The sequence below is a fragment of the Takifugu rubripes genome, chromosome 15 (genome assembly GCF_901000725.2).
Source record: "Takifugu rubripes chromosome 15, fTakRub1.2, whole genome shotgun sequence".
NCBI lineage: Eukaryota > Metazoa > Chordata > Actinopteri > Tetraodontiformes > Tetraodontidae > Takifugu > Takifugu rubripes.
In genome coordinates this window covers 10,495,870-10,523,620 of record NC_042299.1, presented here as the reverse complement: position 1 = coordinate 10,523,620, position 27,751 = coordinate 10,495,870, and the positions used below count along the sequence as shown (strand labels likewise).

At 43.2% G+C, this 27,751-nt stretch overlaps 5 protein-coding genes and 1 non-coding gene across 7 annotated transcripts; 4 read left to right on the top strand and 2 right to left on the bottom strand.

The window, feature by feature from the left end:
• Nucleotides 1-313: 313 nt before the first annotated feature.
• aldh3a2b (aldehyde dehydrogenase 3 family, member A2b) lies at nt 314-5,369 on the bottom strand. The gene is made up of 11 exons (XM_003971039.3): nt 5,291-5,369; nt 4,608-4,770; nt 4,075-4,306; nt 2,966-3,051; nt 2,522-2,730; nt 2,306-2,423; nt 1,967-2,108; nt 1,715-1,881; nt 1,545-1,644; nt 1,150-1,388; nt 314-938 (listed from the first exon to the last, which is right to left on the bottom strand). Exons 2-11 carry the CDS (start codon nt 4,767-4,769, stop codon nt 924-926), a joined length of 1,470 nt encoding a protein of 489 aa, XP_003971088.2. The 5' UTR covers nt 4,770; nt 5,291-5,369; the 3' UTR covers nt 314-923.
• Nucleotides 5,370-8,250: 2,881 nt separating this feature from the next.
• On the top strand, nt 8,251-11,171 carry LOC115252777 (homeobox protein SEBOX-like). 2 transcript variants are annotated; one of them, XM_029848876.1, is made up of 3 exons: nt 8,251-8,506; nt 9,467-9,645; nt 9,747-11,171. In XM_029848876.1, exons 1-3 carry the CDS (start codon nt 8,479-8,481, stop codon nt 10,353-10,355), a joined length of 816 nt encoding a protein of 271 aa, XP_029704736.1. In that variant the 5' UTR covers nt 8,251-8,478; the 3' UTR covers nt 10,356-11,171. The 2 variants fall into 2 exon arrangements, with proteins under 2 accessions (XP_029704736.1, XP_029704735.1); XM_029848875.1 differs by having other exon boundaries at nt 8,251-9,191.
• Nucleotides 10,637-10,710, top strand: trnat-agu (transfer RNA threonine (anticodon AGU)). Its single transcript has one exon. It is a non-coding gene; the product is annotated as a tRNA-Thr (tRNA).
• On the bottom strand, nt 10,777-13,543 carry vtnb (vitronectin b). Its single transcript, XM_003971038.3, has 8 exons — nt 13,379-13,543; nt 12,890-13,006; nt 12,575-12,811; nt 12,351-12,490; nt 12,077-12,233; nt 11,741-11,899; nt 11,356-11,664; nt 10,777-11,259 (listed from the first exon to the last, which is right to left on the bottom strand). The coding sequence occupies exons 1-8, from the start codon at nt 13,440-13,442 to the stop codon at nt 11,114-11,116; spliced, it is 1,329 nt and encodes a 442-aa protein (XP_003971087.1). The 5' UTR covers nt 13,443-13,543; the 3' UTR covers nt 10,777-11,113.
• A 1,877-nt stretch (nt 13,544-15,420) lies between these two features.
• LOC101063593 (solute carrier family 13 member 2-like) lies at nt 15,421-20,815 on the top strand. Its single transcript, XM_029848395.1, has 12 exons — nt 15,421-15,620; nt 17,131-17,259; nt 17,364-17,500; nt 18,100-18,338; nt 18,398-18,584; nt 18,657-18,779; nt 18,854-19,063; nt 19,197-19,297; nt 19,453-19,568; nt 19,642-19,803; nt 19,879-20,016; nt 20,189-20,815. The coding sequence occupies exons 1-12, from the start codon at nt 15,492-15,494 to the stop codon at nt 20,315-20,317; spliced, it is 1,800 nt and encodes a 599-aa protein (XP_029704255.1). The 5' UTR covers nt 15,421-15,491; the 3' UTR covers nt 20,318-20,815.
• Nucleotides 20,816-21,672: 857 nt separating this feature from the next.
• Nucleotides 21,673-27,208, top strand: LOC101063370 (solute carrier family 13 member 2-like). Its single transcript, XM_029848832.1, has 12 exons — nt 21,673-21,877; nt 23,742-23,870; nt 24,002-24,138; nt 24,593-24,834; nt 24,901-25,090; nt 25,164-25,286; nt 25,362-25,571; nt 25,646-25,746; nt 25,828-25,943; nt 26,050-26,211; nt 26,296-26,433; nt 26,640-27,208. The coding sequence occupies exons 1-12, from the start codon at nt 21,767-21,769 to the stop codon at nt 26,766-26,768; spliced, it is 1,788 nt and encodes a 595-aa protein (XP_029704692.1). The 5' UTR covers nt 21,673-21,766; the 3' UTR covers nt 26,769-27,208.
• The last annotated feature ends 543 nt before the right edge of the window (nt 27,209-27,751 follow it).

Genomic DNA, 27,751 nt, shown 5'->3' with positions numbered 1-27,751 from the left:
GATGTCACAGGTGGATTTGAACAGAATGGAGCCTTTGTTGGAGCTTTTTCTTTTTTGATTGAAACCTATGAAAAACACATCTCTTGTGGCCATTAAATAAGGGAATACATATAATACAAAGCAGTGTAACCCACCTGTAGATGTCACTCCTCTCCAGTGCAGCTGGAAAGTTGATCTGACCTCTTTGCATTTTTGATTCTTGCCATTTTAAGCTTCTTTAAGATTCTCTGGTCTTATCTCTCACAGATTGAGAGTCCCTGAGGCACTTTCATAGTGGTTTCTAGCTTATAATTGCAAATAAATCACAAACTGACACATTCACACATATATTTATTTGACTTTGAATGCAATTGAGGTTCACACACATCTACATTTTGTTGATATATTAAACTTTTAGTTATATATTTTAAAATAAATGTTTAGTAGTTACTGATATTTATAGTTAGTTACCGGTAAGTTTAAAGGCAATTTTTACAGTTTTTTTCCAAATACAATTCAATATATTCCTTCATTTTGATAGCTGATCTGCTGTTGCTTCCCCTCAAACATTGGACAGATGAAGACAAGTTGCTTTCTTGCTAAATGCACCTGATGCAAAGGTACATCACATAAGTGCCATTTCTAAAATTATCCCGGAAGAAAGATTTTGGAAAGTTGAAAGCATTAGATTCCAGCAGGACTTATTAGTAAACAAACACAGATGGGATTAGTTTTCCTCACTGGAGACTTCTGTACTGCTGGGTGGAACCGTAGAGCTGAACCTGGGAGGGCAGGGAGGACCAAAGCTGCTTCCATGGGTGGCTCATAATTAATTCCCAGAACGTGCATAATAAAATCTAGTGCGGCTTGAATATTTCCTTCATTTTTAGGTGCCTGGACCTTGTCGAAGTGATGTTTCCTCTTTCTTGTTTGTAAAGTTGGCTTCAGTTCAGGTAGTGCTGCAACAAAGAAGGCAGTCAGTTTAGAAGTTACTCCTGTAATGTGTTTCTTTCTTTATTTCCTTCTTTAGTATCGACACTTCATCATCATTTTAAAATGTACATCTGATCAATGGCGTATTTCCTCTTCCTGGTGGTGATACAGGGTAGTGAACTTTACATGCTCCCTGAAATATGCTTCAGCAGCATCCGTGTTTTATCTCTGGCTCACCTGAAATGCAACAGCAGCCCCCACGACCATGACGGCTAACAACACCATGCGACCCACCCAGCCCAGGTCTACGGTCTTCAGGATGAAGAACCGCGCCCAACCCAGCTTCTTGGCCGTGTGAGGGGGGTAACGCATGCTGTTCATCCCCTCCATCTTCAGCTGTTTGATGAGGCATCCGCGCTGGTGGCTCAACTGGTCAAAGCTGAACTTGCCGTGGTAGCAGCCCATCCCACTGTTTCCTGCACACGCCAGCACATTTTTAAAGACTGTCACGAGACCCACGTGCACATGTACATACGGTGTTCCGTACACACGGCCCAACTTCAACGCTGAGACGGTGACGTCACCGTTTAAAGAAAGCAGAAAAGCAGAGTCCTGCCTGTGGAAGTACTCACCCACTCCACCAAATGGCAGCGAACTGACAGAATAATGCACCAGACAGTCGTTGGCCAGCAGGCCTCCACTGGAGGTTTCATCTCTCACTCTGTTTATGACCTTCAGAGCAGAGAACAAGAGTGTTGTTGCATCCACAAGCAGCCCTGAAGACATTTCTTCACCTGGATACCTTGCTATCATGCGAGAAGACGTAGAGTGCTAACGGTTTTTCTCCTCTGTTGATGAACTTGATGGCTTCATCGAGGCCGCTGACCGACAGGATGGGCAGCAGTGGTCCAAATATCTCCTCCTGCATCACCTTTGCTTCTGGCTTCACGTCTTTCAGAATTGTGGGGGCTAAACAGAACATAGGATCATCATTTGTACAGCGGAACCCAATGGGAACACGGTGGAAGTCCTGAGTGAGAGGTGTGGTGTTTACCGATGTAGCAGTCCGACTCGTCGTTGTCTCCTCCCACAGCGATGGTGCTGTCTTCCAACATGGCCATTATCCTCTTGAAGTGGCGCTGGTTGATGATGCGACAGTAGTCGGGGCAGGACTTTGGGTCGTCCGTGTAGAACTCCTATAAGAGCAAACAACTTTTAACAAAAATGAGAAAATTTGGCATGGTATTGAATTTCTTAAGAGTTCTTTTATGCTCATGTTATAAAACTGAAGTTGATTAGTGATGTCCCGACTTCAGCAGTTCCTGCTATTAGCTGCTTTAGCACCATTTATCAGGGAATCATGGATTAATGAAGAATCGTGGCTCTTCCACACCTTAACAGCCTTCTGGACCTCCTCGATGACTTGGTTCTGAATGCTGGGCTCACACAGGATGTAGTCTGGGGCGATGCAGGTCTGACCACAGTTGGTGTACTTCCCCCAGGCAATGCGCCTGTGCATCAAGAGCAGAGTTAGCAGGAGGGAAACAGCAGATGTGCAAGCTTCAAGCGCCACGATGCTCATTAATATGCAAGCGTCGGCGGTTCTGACCTGCAGGCTATTGTCAGGTCACAGTTCTTATCGATGTAGCAGGGGCTCTTGCCGCCCAGCTCCAGCGTAACGGGTGTCAGATGTTTAGCAGCAGCCTCCATGATCAGCTTTCCCACCATACCGTTACCGGTGTAAAAGATGTGGTCGAACCTCTGCCGCAGCAGTTCCTGGGTCTCCGTCACCCCCCCGGTTACCACAGGGTAAAGCTCCTAATGTGCGGGACACAAACATCCTTATTAATAAAAGGCATGTGTGATTTTTCCGAGTGGATGATTCAACCTACAAGGACTCTGTAACCATTCAGTTACAGCATTTCATGTTTTAATCCTTAATCCTTGAGTAATACGCAGTAATCCCGTTAGTTATTGCAGAAATAACTAAACAGTGCCTGTGTGATTAGGTCACTGAACACTTTCATGCTGATGTTTCGAGACGCTTCCTTACTTTATCGATGTAAAGTGGCAGCAGGTCCTCCATGACCTTTGCAGTGTGAACGCAAACCTCAGAGGGTTTGATCACAGCAGCATTACCTGAACAAACACACAATCCACAGTTTCATGTTATAGATCTTCCTAAGGAAGATAAGGAAGATTCCTTCCTTACATTTGCAGATGAGTGCCCACAGAGGTGCACATTTCCAACTATAAACATGTTCAAATAGAAACAGTATTGGAGCAAAAAGGTGTTTCCAGTATTGGATTAAATCTACAGGCTATTGTGGTGTCTAATTACTGATGTTATTAATATCTGTTTCCAGAACGGAAAATTAAATAGCTCTCTGATCCTGGCTCTGTCCACAAGATGCCACTAGGCAAGCTGGAACTACATCTCAATGTTTTGGGTTACCATAGTGAACAGAAACAGCTGCTATTTAGTATCTAAACAGGAGTGAATGCAGCCATGTGCCTTTGGCCTGGATTTTAAATCACCTCCTGACTTGTGATTCTATCTGTCACTGGTGGTGCAGGAGGCTAAAGTCTAAAGTCTGTGTTATGCACACAGCCTGACAGGAGTTGGACTTTATGCTTAGCAACCATCACCGTAGTAGTTCCAACACACTATTTTTGACAGCTGGCAGTGATTGTTAGAGCACTAATATTTAAGGGAAAGGTACAACAAACACGAATCAACGAATTAGAATCTGTGTTTTGCAGATTAGGGATTGACTCGGGGTTTAACCCTGACCTCTGAGCGCTCGCTGATAGGAGCCAGCGTTGAGAAATGTGCAGGATGACGCAGTAAAAACCACCTCACAAGAGATAGCCCACACGCCATGGTTGCACAAATGCTTTTAAATTCTGTTGCCATTGTGGCCTTTGACGCGTTAGTCTGACAGGTCGGGTCATAAAAAGGAAGTGGTGTAGTTACGTTCACAAGACTCCCAACGTTCACAACAGAGGAAAGGTCATGTGAAATCTGATAGGCTCATGAACAATAACCCTGTTTTAATCTGCACGCTGCTTTTTCACCTGTTAATTCCACCCACCCCCTCACACACACACACACACACACACACACACACACACACACACACACACACACACACACGTTACCGGCAGCGATTGCCCCAATCAGCGGTTGGATGGTAATGGCCCAGGGATAGTTCCAGGCTCCGATGATCAGCACCACTCCGAGAGGCTCCGGCCTGATGTAGACGGTGTCCGAGAGGGTCATCAGGTTCTTCTCCACAGGTCGAGGTGCTGCCCACTCCTTCAGCTTCTTGACAGCCATGTTGATCTCCCCCTCCAGGCCCAGCGTCTCGTAGAGCTGGGTTCCCTCCTCGCTCTTTGGATGATGACAAAGACAAGGGGGTAGCCTGCTAATATGGCTGCTTTTTTTTTTTTTTAAATCAAATAAATTATTCGCCATTTTGCAATTTGCAAAACTCAAATATTGCAGAGACAAGTGAGTTCATCAGTGGATTTGTTCTTCAAATGTTTCATAATTCAATTCTGTTATTGGAGGCATCTGATGCTTCAGACTTTAACAGAGTGAGAGGATCATTAGGCGCCCAGGTGCCTTTAACAGGTGAAATGTTTGAGCCCACAGACTCAGAGCTGAGTGTGGAGGCAGAGGTGCTACTCACCTTACCGAGGTCCTTTTTGATGGCGTCCACTATTTCTTTCTTCCTCTCGGTCAATAAGCGCTGCAAGTTCTTCAGCTGATGGATCCGGTGCTCCAATGGTTTGGATCGGCCTGTTTCAAAGGCCTTTCTGGCACGGGCCACTGCCTTCTGTTCCCTGGACATCCTGGTCAGAAAAAAACGATATTTTTTCTGTTGTATTGGAAAACTATAAACTTTACTTTGCTCCTTAACGTGACAACTGTGGATTTACCACACATTACAACACTTCTGAGTTGTTGTTGCTCAAAAGCTGAAGTTATCCAGTGCAAATAAGAACTCCCAGAAAGGAAGAATGAGGAAAACAATTGCTGCATTCTTGCAAAGTTTTGCTGCTTTTTATGAATCGTCTCCTTGTGGTTTCATCTCATCTGCCCGCATTTGCAGGAATTAGGGTTGCGAGATGAGTTCAACAATGAGGAGGTGCGTTATTGTGCGTGACCGCTATCCCGCCTCTCTCCCGTTCCACTTGTCTATTCCATGCCAAATCAAGAAACTTTTGTGACGGGGGGGTGCGGCTGTTTGACGCATAAATGTGTTATTAGTGCGTCACGACGGTGGACGGTGGAACTCTCTCGAGCTTTCGTCTGAAACGACAGAAGGGCTTAAAAACGTCCCACAAACGGACGCGGAATGCTGGTTCCTACCTGCAGTGTTGCGCTTCTGTCGGTTTCCTTCCTCCGCGGAGTGAAAAACGGACGGAGTAATTTGGGAGGTTGAACTCTGGTATTAGTTCCCACCCACCGGGGGGGAGGACCTTGGGCCCGAGCATCAAGCCGCTAGAACAGTGCTGCTCAGAGGAATTCCAGGGCCACTGTGCTCTAATATGAATTTTAGGCTCGTGAATTGGAGCTGAATTAACACTGCTATTCAGGGCCCGAGCACTGGCGAAGCCCTTGTTGTTTTGGAGGAATTTGATTTTCTCCTTTTTTCATGTATTTTAAAAAATTATTCTGTCCCCAAATTAATTGTTTTAGATGGGCTAAAACATGCTCAAAAACTATGAATTTGGTAGGCATACAAGGTCTAGTGAAAAACTAAGGATTTTATGGGTCTCTGGCGCCACCTAGGTACAGGTCATCACAGCAGCCCGGGGATCTGGTTTCACCTGTACGCATGAAAATTGGTGGGTTCATGTAAAAAATGTACCAAAGATTTTATCAGGGTGATGTTCTAAGTCAAACAGGAGGTCCGCCATTTGGAATTGATGTGCGATTTTGACCAGATTTCTGTCATTTTCAGGCACATTAACAAACTCCTGGAGATTTCATCAGAACATCGTCATATTTGAGTTCTACAATCGACAGGAAAAAGTTATTTTTAATTGTGAGTCATTTAAGTCTTCCTCAGGGAGCGTGGCTGTGGGGGCAAGGCAAAGTTCGATGTTTCGCCATAAAACAGGAAGTGGCTGTCACTCAGACAAATGTTGTCAAATCAGGGTCAAAGGTCAGGTGTTTGATTTTGGTCTGGGCCTGCAGAAATATATATTACAATATGCAATAATATGAAAAAGCTGTTCTAACTTGGCTATATGTCTTCCAGTTGCCTCAAACTTTACATGTTTGACCATAATTCTTACAGAAATACACACACTTGTCAATATTCACTTTGTGTTATAGCGCCAACTAGATATCTTCAACAAAACTACCACTACCTAAATTTGCCAAACATGCATTAAACTTGGAGCTAACAGGTGTTTGTAAAGTGGTTCTGGAACAACAAATTTTCTAATTTTGTACAAATTTTCAATGAAGCAGCCGGAAAAGTGTACAGTTTTGCCAGAAAACCCTGAGTTTTTGTCAAACATTCATGGCTGGGTGGCAAATTCTGTTGACTTTGACGACTCTTCGCGGATCAGATTGTGTCTTCATATTTTTCAGGAACAGGAAGGGGCCATAACTCTGACCCGCACGATCAAATTACACTCAGAGGTCACATGAGTGATTGTTGTGTCAGTCTGAGCGCATGTACCACAATATTTGATCATAATCAGAGCGCCACCTACTGGTAACAGGAAGCAGGTCCTGTCATCTCACCCTACCTGCCAGCCACCCCCGACAGGTGTGCGAGTGCAGCTTGCAGCATTAATTCCTATTCTTATTGCGCTGATGGTTCATCAAAGCAAACCTCATAATCACAGTGACGAGAAAGTGTATGAAAAATATGCAGTCTTCTGTGTTGAAACTGCTTCTGTTTATAAAAATGTGTGCACGCAGTTCCATCAGCGTCAGTCACAGCGACCTGCTACATCCCAGCAATGTCCTCAACATTCCTCGAGTCATAATCTATATTTATATAATGCATAAGTCGCGCCTATACTGCTTCCCTCTTCTTAGGACATTCTTTTATCCGCAGCCAAGTTGGAATCACACTCAGCTCCTATTTCTCTGATCCAGAAGGGTTTGTGCAGCAGGGGATCATGGGTGAGGAGTGATCGTCTCACCTCGGCAAAGCAGCACAGGGATTAGACCCAAAAAATCTGTCGGGTTGACAGGAAATGTAGATGGAGTTTCCACTTCAAACGGCAGCCTGAAGAACGGCGTTTGTGTATTGTGAAGGCAGGAGCGAGGATGTAGGTGAGGAAGAGGAGGGTGCAGTGCCATTCACACGTGAGTGTCAGCCTCTGCTTTCTTAGAGCAGAGGGAAGAGAGGCGATTCTGTGTGCACACCTGAGTTTGGAAAGTATAAACTGAAGCATTCAGACTCCGGAAGAAGGAAGGTTTGTGTATTGTAACACCCCCCCTCTTCCCAGGTGAGGTCAGAAATAAAGTTTGAAATACTGGATAGAAAAATGGCCAATGACCCATCATATTTCACAGAAAATACTTAAAATTTGAGGGAAAACGTTCCCATATAGTCATGCATGTGTTTTCATTTAGTCCTTTGAACGCTGGTCACAAGGTCAGTGTTATTCTATTCTCTTCCTCTGTTTATTTTTTCTTCTTTGTTTTTTCTATTCTTCATAATCCTGTCACACTTCTTTTTCAAATTCTAATAAAATTTGATCAAAGGGCTCAATTTTATATTTATAACTTTTGAGACTTTGCTGACTATCTATCTATCTATCTATCTGTCTGTCTGTCTGTCTGTCTGTCTGTCTGTCTGTCTGTCTGTCTGTCTGTCTGTCTGTCCGTCCGTCCACCCATCCATCCATCCACCCATCCATCCATCCACCCATCCATCCATCCTCCATCCGTGCCCTTGTTTAGCACTTTCAGGCTAAACAAAGCATATGAGCCAACATGTCTCCATAACAGTCATGTGACCAGTTTCGATAGCCCATTTGTTTTTTGGTATCAGTGCACTTAATGTCAGTCATATGACCAGGGGTTGTACAGGCGTCGCATTACTGATCAATTGTTGAACAGAGTAGCAGCCAAAGAGGAATACTTTGCCCCTAATTGGACCTAATCACGCATATTGAAGAAGCTTTAGGGTTTTTCAATAAGTTTAGCCTACATCACGTGCTCGCCATCGAGCCACATCTGCATAACCGAGGCTCTATCGGTAAAATCATTTAGTATTTGGCGTTTGCAATGAATTTGGCACAGTTTTAAGGTTGAATTGAATTCCACGTCTTCGCTAAAAATTCAAATCCGCTTCTTGAGTCTTGCACTTTCCTGGGAACTTGAGCATTGGACTGTGCGCTATCCGGTGTTTTCTTTTGTGAAAACGCAACCGAACAGGAAGCAGAAATACTGGGACGATTTATCACCTCGACACATCGTGGATGACTGAAGCCGTCCTCTCCAGCAGCTTCAATACACTTCCAGCGTCCGCACACTCTTTTTCTGCTGCTGCGTGCGCGCCAGGAGGGCCGATAAATGGATGAAGGATGTGGCCCAGACTAAAGTGCCAGAAATGTAGGAAAATGTCGTTGTTGCGTTATATGTGGATTGGTGCTCGAGTGTATCACAGAAATGGCTATTTATACAGAAATTCTGGGAGGGGAAAGGAGGGCACACGAATCATTGCGCGAGCCTCTTTTAACAGCATCAGTTTCAATAGGTCAATAGGTGCGTTTCTGGTGTTCTTTATTCGGATTTCCCCACATATCTTTTTGCAATATTCAAAATGATTCAGAAAAGTCTTATGTTTGCAACAAATATATCAGTGTTGTGAGACTTTGCACTTCTGCAAGCTCCGTCCAATCCGAATGGGAATGTTAATGGCTCATCGGGATCAAATGGCCACCAAATAGCCGGACAGCCATTAAATAGGTGTGTAACATATCAAAGGCACGCGTTCGTAAGACTTAACAATATCCAACACGATGTGCAAGGGCTGATTTGCATAGGGGGTTGCATTGTGTCTGTCAAACCAGCTCTATAAGAAGCTCCAGTGTCCGTCGTGATCACCAGTGTTGAGGACAGACTTGCAGAAAGACGTTTGCTTTGCTACTGAATTCTACACAACAAATGGCTTACGGGTCGGATTTTTCTGGTGGCAATGTTTCGAAAATGAACACGTTTTACTCCGGACACTACTGGCCCGCTGCGTGCATGGATATGAACAACAACGACAATTACGCACAAGACTGTATTACTGGTGAGTGAGCCGATATTTCTAACCATAGACTGGGTGTATTTCCAGTTGGATTGGTGGCTAATTTACAACCACAACCGTGATCTTTGTTATTTGGCTTGAAATGCGTAATATTGGCAATTGTAAGAGTATACTTAGCTTAATTTAGCCAGTTCGAAGTGTTCCGTTTTTGTCGACTCTACATATGGTCGTTTTCTGAAATAAGCCTGTAAATACCTTTATTGCACCCGGTGTCGCAAAGTAAATTAAAAGTCTTAATGTCGTATCTTCCTCTGCAGGTCTCCACGGCATTACGCACAGGACGCGCTCAGACGCGCAACGTCGCCGGAGGCGCACTACGTTCAGCAAGGCGCAGCTGGCCGAGCTAGAGAAGGCCTTCTCTATCACACACTATCCTGACATTAAAATGAAAGAGTCCCTTGCATCTAGAACTGGACTGCCAGAGTCTACCATTCAGGTATGCAGGCCAATAAGCATACGTGCCTCAGAGATTTCCTGTGCGTAACTTTCCCAAAACTCCATACAAATATTCACCGTTTGTTACTTATTTTTCGACAGGTGTGGTTTCAAAATCGACGTGCACGCTATTTCAAGAGCAAGAAATCATCAAGAGAACTGCCCAAGCCTTCTGTGGAATACCTTTATCCTCCATCTCCTAGTCCACCATACTCCAATTTTGGTGCTTCATTCCCCTTTACTGCCCCCTCTCCACCAGTTTACCCTGCTCCATGTTTGCCTCAGTCCACCAGGCTCTCAGCTTTGTTGGAGAGTCCATCCAAGGGTATATCGGCACCAACATCCCATATCCCTAACCAAACAACACCCTCTCAGGATCTCTCAGGTGCCTTCCAAAACCATTTCAGTGAAATCTTGGACTTAACCGATTTCCCTCTGGATGCATCGCCAGACATGAATGAATGGGAGTTGACTGAGGACTTTGAGGCCTTCCTCCAAGATTCACAGGAGGTTGAGCCTGAGGGAAGTCGCTGTGCTGCAGTCGCACATCATGGATTCAATAAGACTGTTGAAAGTCTCCTGGAAAAGCATTTCTCCACCACAGAGGGGCCCATGGATGACCTGTCCGACATCTGCTTTCAGGACCTGGGGGAATTCAGTTTGTCTGATTTGAATATTTCAGCAGCCATGATTGATTATCTTCTTGGGTGACTGATAAAATAAAAACATTATTTGAAGAATTACCTATTTAGATTTACATTGTAAATATTCACAGATAAGAGTATTTATTATGAGCTTTTTGCTGAAAAAATATGTCAATAAAGTATCTTTAAAGGTTTAGATTGTCTATTGGCATTGTTTTCTTTTATTGGCAATATCATCATATAACAACTTGTAACACTATAACACTAATTTAGTACCGTTTTAGTAATATCGTGTAATAGATTAGATATAATTTATAATGGCATATACACATGACCATTACATCATCCGGCGCCGTGGCTTAGTTGGTTAAAGCGCCTGTCTAGTAAACAGGAGATCCTGGGTTCGAATCCCAGCGGTGCCTTTTGCGCTTCCCAATAATTACTCTTACTTTTTCCTTAATAGGCTGGAAACATTTACGCTGATAATGTTATATTAACGGAAAACTTTAATTTTTCGGAAAATTGTACAATATATAAAAACTTCAGTCTCATCATTTGAATTCTTTTGCTATGGCAGATTAATAGTTTGACCTGCAGGTGGCACTGGATGTAAGGCCACTAAAGAGTAAAGAAATGCTCGAAATTGTACCATTATATTGCTTTACTAAAGTTTTAACTGTTGGAAATGCTCAAGATCATCACACAAAATTAAAATCTCAAGTTAATTTGACTGACATATGTGACTATTATTCTAAATGCTGACAAAAAAAGCAAAATGCGATATTAGCTAATTCTACAGAAGCCATTATAAGTTCTCTGACGTCATTAAAATGAATGTTTCTTCTCTGCCCTCGGTGCATCAAATGGTTCTTCAGCCTCACAACCCAGCCAATATTTAGCAATGGATCGTGGGTAAGGCGGGATGGCAGAGTCTACACGTTTGGTCTGCAGGTCCACTCTGTAGTATTTGTCTGTCATTATGGAAAGAAAAGAAACAAACATTTTATTTGATTCCCTTGTTATAAAAGAACAATTTTACTTCAGAAAATGGAGCTCTTTATCCGTACCTTTCATGAAGAAATACACATTCTGGACAGGTGTGCTCTGGTGCTTCTGCTTTGTTGTCCCCTCAGTGGAATAATCACCAAACCAGTAATCGTAGTCCCACAAATCGTACAAATACACAAAGCGGCTCTGCCTCCTTCGCTGTGTGCGTCTCCTGCTGGGCTTCCTCCTACGGTTGCTCCGCCGTCTTGCTGGTGGAGGAGATGTAGGCTTTGGACCGAGGAAGACCTTTCCGACCATGGCGGCATCCACAGGGGGCCTGATGCCCCAGTCTTGACTGGTCTGACGAGGGCCTAAATGGTGACTGGAGACTGAATATGTGGGGCCACACTGGTTAGAGCCACACAAGGACATAGAAGACAGGAAATGATCAAGGAAGAGCCTCACCAGGGCCTCCAAATAGCTCTGTGAATAAATCCTCCCACGTTTGATCGCAGAAGAGGTCATTGTATCGCCGGAAGAGAATGGACGGGGAGGCTTTGTTCATCTCCACACACTCCTCGTGTGACGGCTGGTGCTTAAACTCATACTGGTAATACCTGTCCTCTGAAACAGGGAGCACAGGAAATAAAATCTACATCCATTCTTTCATAAATCATCTTAGAATTTCACTTAAACTGAGCTTGGTTCCTGATAGAAAAACAAAACATTGAGGAATGCTTTGGGAGATAATTGATTACATTTAGTACATTTGTTTGCGGGACTTTGAGGTCCCTATTGTACCCTTAAAAAAGTAGGCCTTTTCTTTTCCTCGGTGACTCGGTGCAGGTACGGCAAAGGCAGCATCGACACCGTCCGGTACATCTCCAAAACCGACCGAAATGTTCCGGGGATAATCCTCATCCATGACGTCACCGTCAAAACGCCAGTACTGGCTCCCCTGCAGGCCAAGAAAGAAAAATTCTGATGGTTAGAAAGTTGTCTCGCTGTGCACGTTTGCAGATTTTCCATTAAACTAACGAACATTTTAAAGATGGACCAATTACAGAATGTTAACCTTAAAAATGTAGGATTTTCCATGACAATTGATGCGCGTGAATGCAGCATCGATGGGTCCAGGGATTCCCCACACGTCCTGGATTAGTTTGGGATAACCGGGAAGGATGGACTTCTCATCCAACTCGAAAAAATATTCCCCTTGGTGGAAAAGCAGTCTATTTTAAATTAATCTGTGCAGGCAACTCTTTACTTTCCACTCGGAATTGCACTGTCGATATTCACCTCGGAACGCATAGATGGATGTATTCTTCAGCTGCAGAAAGGCATCAAACGGACGGCCGCTGCAGGGGGCTGCGTGGGCGTCTACGGGCAGGAAGGTGGGGTCCGGGGTGTTGGGGGTTAGAGGGGTGGGGGTCGTTGCTGCAAGCGTGCCGACAGTCGGTGCAGCAGTTGTCTCCGGAGGAGTCGTCGCCGCCTCTGTAACTTCCTCTGTCTCGCTGAAGGTGTCGCCACGGGAAACTAGGGGCAGACGGATGTTAATGCTTGTGGTTAAAACTGTGAAGTTCACCCTTATAATTAACGTGCTTCTGCACTGACTCTTTTTGGGGCAAATGGTGTAAAAGTCCACGCAGCAGCTTTCGTAGTACGTGCACATGGAATCGCACTGACACTTGGACCGTGGGTTGAAGGAGCCACAGCGCCCCACGCAGGACTCTGTGGAATTGCAGCGTATTTGTTTGAGGTCAGGAATTAATAAAAGGTTTGGGGGAAAAGTTATCAATCTATTAAAAGTTACAATAAAAAAACTACACTTATTGACAGTCATATTTTTAGAATCCCCTTTCCAGTTGTTAGGGATATATATATATAATCGTATTTAAAAAAAATCCCAACATATACTGAAATTCATGAACCCACATACAGGTTAGAACAGGGGAAAAGTCTACTATCTGTGAAATACCTAGTATCGTTAATCTATCAACCATGAATGACAGATTTCTCTTGCAAAAACGAGCCTACCTCTTTTTGTCCCTGTTTTCAAGATATCATTAAAAAAATCCTACACATTGTATGAAAGGCTGGTACCTTCAGCAGCAAAGACCTTGTCCAGCAGGAGGACGAGGCTGAGCAGAACCACTCCCAGCTTCATGTCCAAAAGTATCTCCCACTTTCTACCAATCCGATATTGTTTGTCGCAGAAGCAAGTGTGTATTTGTGCTCCCTCCACTTGTAAATGACAGACGTGTTCTAATTCTGGGGCGCAGCTTTGTGTGCACGTCAATAGTTACTGACCCCCTCACGCATCGGGTGCCCTGATTGGTCAGCCTCTGTCTGTGATAATCATTAAACTGTGACTGCTAATCTATGTCCTGTTTGTCCCAATAACCTTTCATTTAAATCCCACTATCAGAACTACTATGATTTAATTATGCATATCCCATTTTACTATAAATACACTGCATATATGATATATGAAGCAGTGTAACATGCATAAATGTGTAAATCTATGTGTATTTTGATTTTCAGAGTAGTAGAAATAACCCAATTTTTAAAATTTGTTTGCCAAAACAGCTAGTATAAAACAAAATGGGACATTTCAGGGCACTAAAACTCGGAAAGGGACCAGAAACAGCTTCAGAGTGGCCCTTTTAGAGCCGATACAGCCGTTTTAGAGCCGATACAGTGTGTGCAAAGCTGAGGTAAAATATTATGTAATGCTCCTCTATTGATCGCTGGTGTAAAACAACAACTAAATCAAACAGGACTTTCAGTTCAAGCCTCAAAATAAAAGCCGAAGTCAGACAATTTGGATCAGTAAAGATGTCTGTGTTATCAAGAATAACAAAATTAAACAGCTTATTATAATTCCCTATTATGTTCCCTTCTGAAATAGACTGAAGTGCTTTGTTTACATGTTGATTAAACAGAATTTAAACCTTCCGGTGGTTCTTCTCCATCACCAGAGTTGGTATAACATAGTACGTCTAATATTCTGGGTATGTGAATTATTTATTTCTCATATATTTGTGGATCCACTAAACATCAGGGTCCTGTTAAGACATTTGATGGGATTTAAAATGTCCTGCACGCTTGTGTCATTGGCCCAGGGTAAATATCTCTACAATTAGGATTTATCTTATCTAATCTTACCTTATCTGGGTTCATCTCTTTTTTATCTAGCCTGCATTCCCTCCGGGTCTGGCAGAACACAGCCATCTCCTGACTTTGGGATGGACGTGACAGCGTCCCCCTTCCTACTCAACACGGTGCGACCGTGGGCGTTCAACGAGCGACGTTGTTTAGTTGATACAGATGTTGTTTTAGCTCTGAAATCAGTGAGGGGCTCATTCCGTTCAGGGATGGAGATCGTTACTTCAGATGCTGTATAGATACAGAATATAACCTTTCAGGGCTGATATCAGTTATATTGCCCGTAATCTTTTGTTCATGATAAAACGTCCTAAACGTCCTCAGCATCAAATATTTGTTGTCTCCAGACCGCAAATCTTTAGTTTGGCAAGTTTTTAATCATAAATTACTAAATCAGGATGTATAATTGGTGCTGTCGGCAATAAGGTGCTCATCAAGATTCATATTTGATTACAAGGAAACATTTCAGGTTAAAATGAAGCAAACAGGGGACGGTTCCTCTGTACGCACCCTCACAGAGCGTCAGGGCTTCGGTTAGATGGGGGTTAAGCATGAATATTACTACAAAGGATGGTTTGACAGCTTTATATATAATATATCGTACGACTAAATATGTTTGAGCGTTTCGCGTGTTAGCTATAAAACACATCAAACATCAAAAATTGACAATGTTGCTGTATATTGACAGCTGTATCAATAAAGACTTGAGCGTCGTTCATTAACAAATTATTGACTCCCATGTGCAGGTCGACATCTTGACCTCCAACCTTTACCACCACATCCTTCTGCACTATGTCTCCTGCAGCCTGTAGTCTGCTCCACTGAGTCTTTGGCATTGAGTTAATGTTTGATTTGCCGCAAGTCATATAAACGGGAGACAGTTGTATCAGTGTCATTATCACAGTGCTTCTCAGCAGAGCACGTCTTGGTTCCAACCACCGTCGTTCCTTCGTATCATTAGTATCATTAATAGCTGCGTTTTTGTTGCTTTTTATCATTTTACTGATGTATTTCTGCATCTAGCTGTCACTGTCGCAGTTTTGCATCAATGGCTTTGCTCTTATTTACCAGAGAGTTTAAAAGGAGGTGCAAGTGGCTGTGGTACCACAGAAACTACATCATCATCATTGCAACGCCATTTGTCTTCCTTCCCCTGCCGCTGGTGTACCCCGTACCGGTGAGTGTGTGTGAATGTGTGTCGTATCTCTATTGCCAGGTAGCTGCAGTCTAGCTGCAGTGTGTTAATAATACGTGGATAGCAGCATGGTTGCATGTATATATTTACTGATTGTTTATCCCACGGTGTTCTACAGTCAGCAGCGGTTAGCACACTTATAAAGCTGTCAATCGATAAGACACTGAGAGATTATCTGACACTCGGAAGAGATCAACCGTCATCTGGCACCCAAATGGACTAAAAATGTATATTTCACTTAACATTTCTGCAGACGTACAGCCATACTTGTATAAATGAAAGTGGTGCTCTAACACAGCCCTGTGGGATACCTCTGCTAATACAGTTTTAATCTAAAGCTACTACTTTATAAGAAGCAGGGCTGAAAATCAATAAATAACAGATGTGCATGGTGCTTTCACCCAGCCAAGTGTGTGATACTGTTTATGATGTCTTTTGTACTCCGCCCTATCTATACGTGCCCTTTAATCTGTTTAGGGCAGGTTTCCCCTTTAGCTTATGTTAAAACCATCCGAATGCCTCATTACTCAAAGCTATGAGTCTAAAATCACTCATGATAGGATCAGAGGGCAAAGACAGAACGTTAATATAGAGACCGTTAGACAAGCCACTTTGTGTGTGTGTGTGTGTGTGTGTGTGTGTGTGTGTGTGTGTGTGTGTGTGTGTGTGTGTGTAAATCCTTCACCAACTGTCTGTAGAAGAAGAGCTGCAACATGTTAATCAGGGGTTGATCTCATCCAATGGGGGAAAAGGGTTTAAAGTAAGAAGGCGCAATAATTCAGCAGTTTTTGGAGGAGATTTGGGGATGAGAAACGTTTTAATTGGTGGTTCTGCTCTTACCTTACCTAGATCTCCATCTTCTTTGAGTCCGTTAAGATTTAACTCTGCTTCCTCGTGTAGCATCTCTCATCTCAATCCTGCTCTCTCTCCTTAAATCAACCTTTCCACAGTAAATATGATTTTTCACATATTCTTTGATATGTGATGTTTACTGCCAAATATTCTATCTCTTTTCCCCCTAAAAAGATAAGAAGATAAGATAACATAAGATAAACATCAGGTTTAACTGCCGCCCAGTAAAAAAGACAGCTCATGATAAACAGTTCATCATGATATACTCTCCCGAATGATGGAAAACGGATACAAATCTAAGTTAGACATCATCAAGTCTTTATCTCGTAAAGATCTGTCACTGATTTTGTAAATCTGAGTTTTGAGTGAAGAATGCAGAGAAGTGCAAGAACTAGATGTGCGACATGTGGATTAACACTGATATAATCAAAGTCATGTGACCTTCAAGTGTCTCTTTGGTCCTTTTTAAATTAGGGCTTCGATGGATCATCACAACAGATACTCTAATGACACATTAGTGATTCCACCCATTTGCTCTCTGTAAAAGCTTCACTAATTATTATAATTTCGTGTTTTATGGCTGAAGGTTGTTGTTCTTTCCTCGATTCCTCCATCCCTGTCTGTGTTTTTGCATTCACAGGAGGCTAGATGTGGCTATGCTATAGCAATCATGGCTCTGTACTGGTGTACAGAGTGCATGCCGCTGGCTGTGACCTCCCTCCTACCCGTTGTTCTCTTCCCCATGATGGGCATCATGAAGGCTGAGCAGGTACTGGACCCAACTGCATGTCTGCACCTTTGTGCAAAGCTAACTGCGTCGGAGCAGAAGGTTGTTAACATAAGGAAGTGGATTTCTCTGTGATCTGGTTTCAGGTCAGCATCGAGTATCTGAAGGACTCCAACATGTTGTTCATTGGTGGAATTTTGGTGGCCATCGCGGTGGAAAAATGGAACCTTCATAAACGCATCGCTCTGAGAGTTCTGCTGTTCATCGGTGTTCGTCCGTCTCTGTAAGGTCGCATTCGAGCCGGTTATCATGAATCGAGCTACACAATAATCAACAAGACTTGAGCTTTGAAAGGTTGTATAAAAGAGAATTAAGTCTATGGACAGTCTAAAGACTGTTCATAAGAAGTCTGTATTTCTATAAGGCCTATAGCAAACTGCAAAACAATAACACTCTCTAAGCAGTTATTGTGGATGAAGAGAAATAAAAAAAGAAAAGTAAAAGGTCAAAACTGTCCAGAAGAGATGAAGTGCGTGTTTATGAATCTTCCTGATTTCTTCTCGTTATTGAATGGAAATAATGCCATCCAAGTATGTCAAGTATGTTTAACTTAAAAAACAGGTCGTTGCATTATCATATTACATTCAACATACATTTACTCTATTGTGTGTGTAGTTTTGCAAGTACATGTGTTATTGTCTTTTGGTAGTTTCCCCTCATCTAATTGTGATGGAGGTTGGAGTCAAACCCTTTCCTTCGTATTTTTTGAGGTCTTTTGTTTAATATGATTGTGATGGATTCTTATTGGGCCTTTCTAGCTGAACATGATTGATATAAAATAATAATCATGGCAGATGAACACAATCCAGCCCACTCACACAGGCTGCTGATGGGCGTCATGATCGTCACCGCCTTCCTGTCCATGTGGATCAGCAACTCGGCTGCGACGGCCATGATGCTGCCCATCACCAACGCCATACTGGAGCAGCTGAAGGACATCGAAATGCAGATAGAGGAAGAGCGCCAGAACACACCTGTGGACGACCTGTCCTTCAAACCGGAGGCAAACATTCAGCAGGAGAGCTCAGAAAAGGAGGCGGCTCGGCTGGAGGACAGAGCAGGTGAGTAACACCGTGTGTCCGGGCTCCTGGATGTTCAATGACCTTATTTTTGCCCCCAGCTGTGGCGGATGAACACATTTGGAATTCAGCCTCACAGTTGGAGTCCAGGAGGAAAACAGTGGCGGAAAAGTACACCCGGCTGACCAAAGGCTTGGGCCTGAGCGTGTGTTACTCTGCTTGCATCGGTGGGACGGCCACGCTCACCGGCACGACCCCCAACATCATCCTGCAGGGCCAAATTGAGAAGTAAGTGAACAAGAACAAGAGAGAAACATTCCCAAGGTCCTAGTTTACGCAACCTCCCCATCTTCTCTGAAGGCTCTTCCCTGAAAATGGAGGAGTGATTAACTTTGCCAGCTGGTTCGGCTTTGCTTTCCCCAACATGGTGCTCATGCTGGTGTTGACCTGGTTCTGGCTCCACTTCATGTTCCTGGGCTTCAAGTGAGGGGACAGAACAATCCCACACCGGCTTCGTCTGTCCTCACCCTTGCTGATCTCCTCTCTTTCCTCCTCAGTCTGAAGCAGTCGTTTAGCTGTGGAGTGAAATCCAAAAGGGACCAGGAGGGTTACAGGGTGATGAAGGAGGACTACAAGAGTTTGGGGAGCATGAAGTTCGCCGAGGTGTCGGTGCTCATCATCTTTGTTCTGCTGGTGGTGCTGTGGTTCACCAGGGAACCCGGTTTCATCGACGGCTGGGCAACAGTGCTCTTCAACAAAGACGGAAAGTGAGTTTTTGGCTTTCTTTGCTTTGGTCAGCCCGGCTCAAAGAAGCTGGAATGACTGGAAACTGATTTTCTCTTTGATATTTTATCAGTATTTTTAGAAGCCAACTTCATTTTCAACGATTGTATCTTTCAGGTACGTGTCCGATGGAACCGTCGCTATCCTGGTCTCCATGTTCTTCTTTGTCATCCCCTCGGAGCTCCCCAGATGTGGAAGTTATGGATCTGATAAAGAAGGTGAATGTTTACCCACAACTTTCATTCATTATCTACTTGAAGGGCCAATCAAACCTCACTAAAACTGTGAGGAGGAGGCCTGATGTTATAACCCAGCACTAAAACAGCCTGGCTGAGTCAGTAACAGGCTGAACTGGAGTGTACCTGCCACACAGGTAAGAAGGTGAAGGCCCCACAAACTCTGCTGAGCTGGAAGGTGGTTCACGAACGGATGCCCTGGAATGTGATCCTTCTGCTGGGAGGGGGCTTCGCTCTGGCTGCTGGCAGTGAGGTAAACACCTGAAAACACCTTCTACTGCCTCACACCTCAGGTCACTACATTTGCTTTTCTTGTTTCCCCACAGAAATCTGGTTTGTCTGAATGGTTGGGTCAGCGACTGGCCCCCCTGCAGCAGATCCCCCCCTTCGCCATCTCCCTGCTGCTGTCCATGCTGGTGGCGACGTTCACCGAGTGTTCCAGCAATGTAGCCACCACCACCCTGTTCCTGCCGATACTGGCCTCCATGGTGAACGCAAGTCTTCATACACACACACTCAGAGGTGTTTACACGCAGCTAACGCGGCGTTGCTGTGTTTGCCAGGCCATAGCCATTAAGATGCACCCGCTCTACGTGATGCTGCCGTGCACCATTGCCGCCTCTCTGGCCTTCATGCTGCCCGTGGCTACGCCGCCCAACGCTATCGTCTTCTCATATGGAAACCTGAAGGTCCTAGACATGGTGAGTTTAACATACATTTACCCACTAATTTAAAGCACAGGAACAGAAGTAGAGCTATTTAATTACAGGTGAACATTGAAACATTGGGGAATACATCATTTTATGGCTAAAGTTCCATATATCAATATTACATTTTGAATTTAACTGACTCTGACTTTCTCTGTCGCTCCAGGTAAAAGCCGGATTTGGACTGAACCTCATTGGAATTTTTACCACCAATTTAGGTATCAACACCTGGGGATATGCCATGTTTGACATGGGGAACTTCCCCCAGTGGGCCAACGTCACAGTCAAACCTTGAGCTCCCCTTCAAATATATAACAATAAATAAGCTTTCATGGACAAATGGCAACAGTTGACAGACAGGGTGCTCGAGGAAAGACGTGAGAAATGATGGACATGAAATCTTTATCTTTTTAGTTTATTTATAAGACCCTTTTTTTACAAAAAGGCCATGGCATCACCTACTTGCAGAAAATAAGCTGTAAAAACAAACTGCTGATGTTGTACAATGATTAATCTAAGTGAAAAAACATTTCTCTTTATAGACTGATGTGTATTTATTTTCCTGACTGAGATAAAGATTATTTATACAACCTATGTGTGATAAAAATTAGAGCTCAAATCATGTATACTGCTGTAGAGTGCTGTTTACATCAAATATTTATCCCGTTAAAATCCCCACAGCAGCTTTTCTTATCTACAATTGACCATGATTCTTTATTAAAGAGACGATGTGTAAGATGTCATAAAATCTGCAGCGAGCAGGTCAAGGTCTGATTAGGGAATAAAAAGAATAATTTGCTGACTCATCTATGTTGCTCATTTGCTTTTTTTGTTGGCATGCTTGAGATTTTGCCATTCAACATATAGAATTAAATCTAAACCACAGTGAAATTCTAATATATAATTGTTAGGCCAACACTGGCCTGAGAGCAAATAACAAAACTTTCCAGGTTTATCGTGAATAATAAAGGAAATGAGAGCCATGACAAGGCCTTCGTTCTACCATCTGGACTCTTTTCCTTCAGTTTCATCCCTCCCCACTGCCTCTGCAAGAACCATCACCTCTCTCATCTTCCATCATCCTGCCAGTAAGTGCACCACAGACTTTTTTTTTTTTTTTTTAAAGCGCCTTCGTTTGTCCCCTTCCCGATCTCCTCTACTTTAACTTTTTTCGTTTTAAAGTGATGAAAACAAAGTGCTTTCTACCTAGAAATGTCCGTTTTTGCAGTACAGCTTAACAAACAGTAGAGGGCGCGATATCTATAGTTTACTCAGCGCCACGGAGGAGCCTCTATAATCCAACGAATTCAATTAAAATGTGGTCATTAGGCTTAATTGATTCGTATCAATGCTTTTATTATGTGCTTGGACTCTATCAGAGCTTAATGGCAGACTTTTAAAGCAGATATAACCTGCCTACCCATACGCAGACTCTCTGACCTTTGACTGTAAGTCACAAAGCAACTCAACTGCATATAATAAACCTGTCTCTCCACTCACCTGTCAATATCTTAAGCTCTCCCAACCTTTACCATGAACTTCCTCCATCCTCTGTAGGAGATTCCCGTCACTGCTAAGTTAATGTTTGATTTGCTGCAAGCGATATAAATACTAGATTGCACTGGTACCATTGTCATTGTCCTTGTGGTTCTTTATCAAGAACTTATTTTTTGTCTTCTTCTTCACCCGTACTACGAGCGAGATTTGTGCTTCAGTTTTTCCACCATTGGGTTTCAATTCCTTCATGGAGGGGTTTAAGAAGGTCTGCAAATGGTTGTGGTACCACAAAAACTACATCATCATCATCGGCACCCCACTTGCATTCCTTCCTCTGCCGCTGGTGTATCCTTATCCGGTGAGTGTCCGTGAGCATCTTTGTGCATGTTTACTCAAATCATACTGTTCAATTCATGGGTGGGTTTGGTTTGCATCCTCCTTGACTGCTGATAATCTGACAAAAGCACAGCCACAGTAGCAAAAGCAAATCAAAGGAGCAATTAGGAGCAGTTAACCCGTAAATCTGCTACTAAATCTGTCTGCCCACCAGTTGCACACGATTAATGTGGCTCTTTTAAAATGTGTCTGATATTTAGAGAAACATCAAGTGTGTGTCGCTGGCTTTTGCCAACAAAAGATCACTTAGTGAAAAACATCACATTATGACTCCAAAACATCAACATGGACAAAACAAACTTCCAGCAGGAATGAAAGTGAATGCCTCAATTGCATGTCTATTATCATTATCGTATTCAAGCGTACGTTCACAATGACTTTAAAACACATTTGTTGGATGGAAAAAACAACAACAAAAGCTGTAATAATTAACAAACATGTATCTTCTTGTGTATTCAGTGCACCTTAGCATCACAAGAGAGCATTTTTCTGCAATTCTTGCAAAGTCCCAATTTACCTGTGATTTACTATAAATTTCAGAAGCATATTGAGATTTAATTAATGATGTCATGCCATGTATTTACTTTAAATATAAGGTCATAGCTGCTAACATTGCTTAGCATGCAGCCATTTAAACAAGAAGAAACAGCTGGGCTGCAGTAAAACATCCGTGTGTGTGTGTGTGTGTGTGTGTGTGTGTGTGTTTTATTGTGCGACCTTCAATACTTTGATTTGATAATGTAACCAGGGTCTAAAATCCATCCATAAAGAAAGCTATTTTTAACCCTTTGCTTTGTTATGATTAATCAAATCATAACAAGTCCAAAGGTTCTGAAATAATTTTTTGAGGTTGCAATCCCCAAACTAAACCAACACCTAAGCAACTAAAAATATATAGAAACGGGATACTATTAAACTGACACCAACATTCTGTAAAATCAAGCTGTCAATCAAGGAACACGCCCTGCTGAGGTAAGCGAGGTCTGGCTTTGTGGTTGCTCTTTGTGAGTGTGGCTTCAAAGCAGTTTTACTGTGGACCAATAAAGAGTTATCTCACAAGACAAGGACACGATAAAGTGTTAATTGTGATCAAGGTTTACGTCTATCTGCTAATTGAAGCAAAAAGTTGACCATGAGTTGTTACAGAAATGTCAGCCGCATAGATTTACTTCTCTTTTCTCTTTAATAATGGTTAATCATACATTATATATTAATAATATATAATAATTATACATTGAAAATGTATAATTCTTCTTCTTGTTTAAATGGCTGCATGCTAAGCAATGTTAGCAGCTATGACCTTATATTTAAAGTAAATACGTGGCATGACATCATTAATTAAATCTCAATATGCTTCTGAAATTTACATCTGTTATTTGTACTACCCACATCCGGTTACTTGCACTGCTTTCCATACTTTGCACATCAGCACCATAGTTACAGCCTGTATATATATGTATCTTGGTTGCAAAGACTTTTATATACCCTTTACATATCTGTGAACTCTGTAAATACAAACATATAGATTGATATCATAAACATACTGTATATCATTGTGTGTATATATTGTATATACCCATCACAGTTTTATTCGCTACTTAAGCACTTCTGGTTAGATGCTAACTGCATTTCGTTGCCTTGTACTTGTGACATGTGTAATGACAATAAAGTTAAATCTAATCTAATCTAATCTAATCTAATCTAATCTAATCTAATCTAATCTAATCTAAAAATATGATGATTGCAGCACATGCTGTATCTTCAGATTTCATTTTGAGTTTTAAAATGAGAGAATCCTAATTTGATTTTTACTGACTCCTTCACAGCAAGCAAAATGTGGCTATGCTATAATAATCATGGCTCTGTACTGGTGTACAGAGTGCATGCCCCTGGCTGTGACGGCCCTCCTGCCTGTCGTCCTCTTCCCCATGATGGGCATCATGAAGGCTGAGCAGGTACTGTTCCATCTGTCTCTTGTTGCCATCCCAGTACGCTCAGTCCAACGGAAGGTTTCTGTTAAAAACACACTAATAAGAGGGCTGGAGGGCTGGCTACTGTAACAGGTGTCTGTGTGGTCTTGTTTCAGGTCAGCATTGAGTATTTGAAAGACTCCAACATGCTGTTCATTGGTGGACTCTTGGTGGCCATCGCGGTGGAAACCTGGAACCTTCATAAACGCATCGCTCTCGGAATTCTGCTGTTGATCGGTGTCCGCCCGTCTCTGTAAGAGAATGCCTGAAGCTATTTTAGCAAGTTGTGTGGCGTTTAATTATCCTATACTCAAGAACAATTGTACCACGATAGACCTGATGCCCATCCTGTATATGCTGACATTGTTTCTGGGCCCTGTTGCGGTATTTGTTGGTTAGCAAGCCAAGCTCTAGCACGCTATCGACAGGGAATTTTCCTGAGGCACATTTTCTTCTAATCTCTTTGGTTTGTTAGCATTCCCACCCTCATCAAACATTTGTTTGACCATCACACCTGAGGTAGAGGTCGTGGAAATAATTGGTCAGCATCACAGGGAGGTGGAGTGGTGGAGCTGGAGCTGAGAGTTGGAAACACTGGACAAAATGTTCATTGTGAATCTTGTGTAAAATGATCCATGTTGATGAGCTGCACGACTGCTAGAAGACTGACTTGGATGCTTGACCATCGCTGTGACCCTCTCGCACAGGCTACTGATGGGATTCATGATCGTCTCGTCGTTCCTGTCCATGTGGATCAGCAACACCGCCACGACGGCCATGATGCTGCCCATCGCCAACGCCGTGTTGGAGCAGCTGAAGGAAACAGAGCTGCAAGCGGAGGAAGACTACTACAATAAGGCCGAAGACAACCCGTCGTTCGAGCAGGAGGCAACGCAGACTCAACAGGATAGGTCGGAAAAGAATGACATTCAGCTGGAGGACAGAGAGCGTAAGTAACAACGTGTGCTCCATTCACAGGCTCGTGCATGTTGGATCATTTTATTTTCATCTCCAGCTCCAGCAGCAGATGAGAACAGTTGGAATTCCGCCTCACAGATGGAGTCCAGGCGAAAAGCCCTGGAGGAAAAGTATGATCGTCTGACCAAAGGCTTGAGTTTGAGCGTGTGCTACTCCGCCAGCATCGGTGGGACGGCCACGCTCACCGGCACCACCCCCAACATCATCTTGCAGGGCCAAATCAACCAGTAAGTCATTAAAAAAGGGGCATTTACTCCAGATGTTCCCTGTTCATCGCCCACATGTTCATCTTCTCTGAAGGCTCTTTAAAGAAAATGGAGGAGTGATTAACTTTGCCAGCTGGTTCGGCTTTGCTTTCCCCAACATGGTGCTCATGCTGGTGTTGACCTGGCTCTGGCTTCAGTTTATGTTCCTGGGCTTCAAGTGAGGAACATTTCGATCCGACATTCATCCGTCATCAGTCAGCATCGTCACTGATCTCCTCTCTTTCCTCCTCAGCCTGAAGCAGTCGTTCGGCTGTGGCGGGAAGACTCACAAAGACCGGGAGGCGTACAGGGTGATGAGGGAGGAGTACAGGAGTTTGGGCAGCATGAAGTTCGCCGAGGTGTCGGTGCTCATCATCTTTGTTATGCTGGTGGTGCTGTGGTTCACCAGGGAACCCGGTTTCATCGACGGCTGGGCAACAGTGCTCTTCAATAAGGAAGACACGTAAGTTTTTTGGTTTCTTTTCAACTATTTGTACCTTATATCACTAATTATAATTTTAATTTTGTGTTCCCTAGTTATGTGTCAGATGGAACCGTTGCTATCTTAATGTCGATGCTCTTCTTCGTCATCCCGTCCCAGCTGCCCACATGTGGAGGCTATGGTTACAATGATAAAGGTGATTTTTTTAGAAACTCACTGGTTGTTAAATCATCCTAATTGATACATCACGCTGACCTGAGCTTCCTCTGGTTCACAGGTAAGAAGGTGAAGGCTCCTAAGACTCTGCTGAGCTGGAAAGTGGTTCATGAGCGAATGCCCTGGAACATCATCCTGCTGCTGGGAGGGGGCTTCGCTCTGGCTAAAGGCAGTGAGGTAATTCCATCTGTAGAGGTGGTTTCCTCACTGGTATAGAAAGAATATATTTCAGTCTATCATATCCTTCATGTATTTATGCAACATGGACTTTGCTTCTCCACAGATATCTGGTCTGTCTGAATGGTTGGGTGAGAAACTGGCCCCTCTGGCAAACATCCCCCCCTTCGCCATCTCCTTGCTCCTCTCCTTGCTGGTGGCGACGTTCACTGAGTGCTCCAGTAACACGGCCACCACCACGCTGTTCCTGCCTATACTGGCCTCCATGGTAAAGGCCACACGGGCGTTCGGGTGGACACACGCTCACAGATGTTTACGTTGCAGCTAACGCGCATGCTGGTGTGTTTGTCAGGCCATAGCTATTCAGATACATCCGCTGTACGTGATGCTGCCGTGCACCATCGCTGCCTCTCTGGCCTTCATGCTGCCCGTGGCTACGCCCCCCAACGCCATCGCGTTCTCCTTTGGAAACCTCAGGGTCATCGACATGGTGAGGCTGATACGCACAATTCGCTCGTTTGAGGCGACATTAATCTTGTACTGCGTTCACTGTCAGCAAATATTCATTGGTGAATTATGAAAACATGCTAAAATACTGTATTTAACAGAGACCGAGATATTACCTGGGACTTTTCTGGCTGTATGGTAGCCTCATAAATGTATACATGCTGTTCATGTGACTTTCTGTCCCTCCAGGTAAAAGCCGGCTTCATACTGAACATCATCGGAATTTTGACCACTAATTTAGGCATCAACACTTGGGGATATGCCATGTTTGACATGGGGAACTTCCCCAAGTGGGCCAACGTCACAGTCAAGCCTTGAACTATATCGGACAGAGAGAGATTGTTTTGAAGGCAACAGAAAACCTGAAAGAATCTGTTGATAGTTGAAAGACCGGCGAAAAGATTGAAATAAGCTCTGACACACGGGCTGTTCAGGACGCAACACAATGTCGCATTCCTGCTGAGGACAGAGCCCAGAGTAACTATAAAACCCTCCACGTTGCCTCAAAACCCCAGAGAACTAAGAAAAGGCATCAGAAAACATTCACATACAGTAACCAAAACCATTCACAATGTGAAAATTGAGGTCATTTCTTCCACACTTTCTCAAAAATTTGATGTCATCTCTTTTTAAAAGATTGAGATGAAGTACAATTAATTGGATCAGTTAATTTAAATTATTTCAGTGGTCCTTTTGTTGGACCTAAAGTCTGTTTTTGTGTACGTATGTGTCTTACTTTTATCAGTTTTTTAACACTGTCTTGTTTTGTGAATGTCAACTTTGCAGAGTTTTTGACTTTGTATAGACCTTTAGGAGGATATTTCACTCACAACTGTGCGATAATGCAAATATAAACATCAAGCCAACATTTGGCAATAACCTATTAAGCCCTAAAAAACATTTAATATGTTTAATATGTACAAAAACAAAAATGTGAATTATGTTACACTGTATTGCATTATGTTTTGGGTGGATATGGTGACTTTTCAGAGCCTTATGGCCACCCTGCCACAAAGTAATAGATCAGTAAAGATGCATTTTTAATACCTTACACTTAAGTTTTTGTATAGATTGAGAAAGATGTGCTAATTATACAAAAATTCAAGACATATAATACTGAGCTGGGTTAAAATAAATAAGAATTTAGAAGGTATTTCTCTAGAAAAATAAAATCCTTTTGAAATACCGGGCATAACTTCCTGGTATTGATTAGAATATGGTTGAAGGATAACCATGATAAGAGGCTGCCAGCAGGATACAACTGGGATTGGTTTTTATTGTAGTTGTCCTGCAGAATGAAT

What these genes read in the sequence shown, in the direction of transcription:
- aldh3a2b (XM_003971039.3), bottom strand. Translation starts at nt 4,769, where the DNA reads ATGTCCAGGGAACAGAAGGCAGTGGCCCGTGCCAGAAAGGCCTTTGAA. An exon ending in TCAAAAAGGACCTCGGTAAG is followed by an intron (nt 4,307 to 4,607) that starts GTGAGTAGCACC and finishes CATCATCCAAAG; the next exon opens with AGCGAGGAGGGAACCCAGCT. An exon ending in GATTGGGGCAATCGCTGCCG is followed by an intron (nt 3,052 to 4,074) that starts GTAACGTGTGTG and finishes GTGTTTGTTCAG; the next exon opens with GTAATGCTGCTGTGATCAAA.
- LOC115252777 (XM_029848875.1), top strand. Translation starts at nt 9,062, where the DNA reads ATGGCTTACGGGTCGGATTTTTCTGGTGGCAATGTTTCGAAAATGAAC. An exon ending in CGCACAAGACTGTATTACTG is followed by an intron (nt 9,192 to 9,466) that starts GTGAGTGAGCCG and finishes CTTCCTCTGCAG; the next exon opens with GTCTCCACGGCATTACGCAC. An exon ending in TGCCAGAGTCTACCATTCAG is followed by an intron (nt 9,646 to 9,746) that starts GTATGCAGGCCA and finishes ATTTTTCGACAG; the next exon opens with GTGTGGTTTCAAAATCGACG.
- vtnb (XM_003971038.3), bottom strand. Translation starts at nt 13,442, where the DNA reads ATGAAGCTGGGAGTGGTTCTGCTCAGCCTCGTCCTCCTGCTGGACAAG. An exon ending in AGAGCTATTTGGAGGCCCTG is followed by an intron (nt 11,665 to 11,740) that starts GTGAGGCTCTTC and finishes CCACATATTCAG; the next exon opens with TCTCCAGTCACCATTTAGGC. An exon ending in TGTGTATTTCTTCATGAAAG is followed by an intron (nt 11,260 to 11,355) that starts GTACGGATAAAG and finishes CCATAATGACAG; the next exon opens with ACAAATACTACAGAGTGGAC.
- LOC101063593 (XM_029848395.1), top strand. Translation starts at nt 15,492, where the DNA reads ATGGCTTTGCTCTTATTTACCAGAGAGTTTAAAAGGAGGTGCAAGTGG. An exon ending in TTCATGTTCCTGGGCTTCAA is followed by an intron (nt 18,780 to 18,853) that starts GTGAGGGGACAG and finishes TTTCCTCCTCAG; the next exon opens with TCTGAAGCAGTCGTTTAGCT. An exon ending in CTCTGGCTGCTGGCAGTGAG is followed by an intron (nt 19,569 to 19,641) that starts GTAAACACCTGA and finishes GTTTCCCCACAG; the next exon opens with AAATCTGGTTTGTCTGAATG.
- LOC101063370 (XM_029848832.1), top strand. Translation starts at nt 21,767, where the DNA reads ATGGAGGGGTTTAAGAAGGTCTGCAAATGGTTGTGGTACCACAAAAAC. An exon ending in TCAGCTGGAGGACAGAGAGC is followed by an intron (nt 24,835 to 24,900) that starts GTAAGTAACAAC and finishes TTTCATCTCCAG; the next exon opens with CTCCAGCAGCAGATGAGAAC. An exon ending in CTCTGGCTAAAGGCAGTGAG is followed by an intron (nt 25,944 to 26,049) that starts GTAATTCCATCT and finishes GCTTCTCCACAG; the next exon opens with ATATCTGGTCTGTCTGAATG.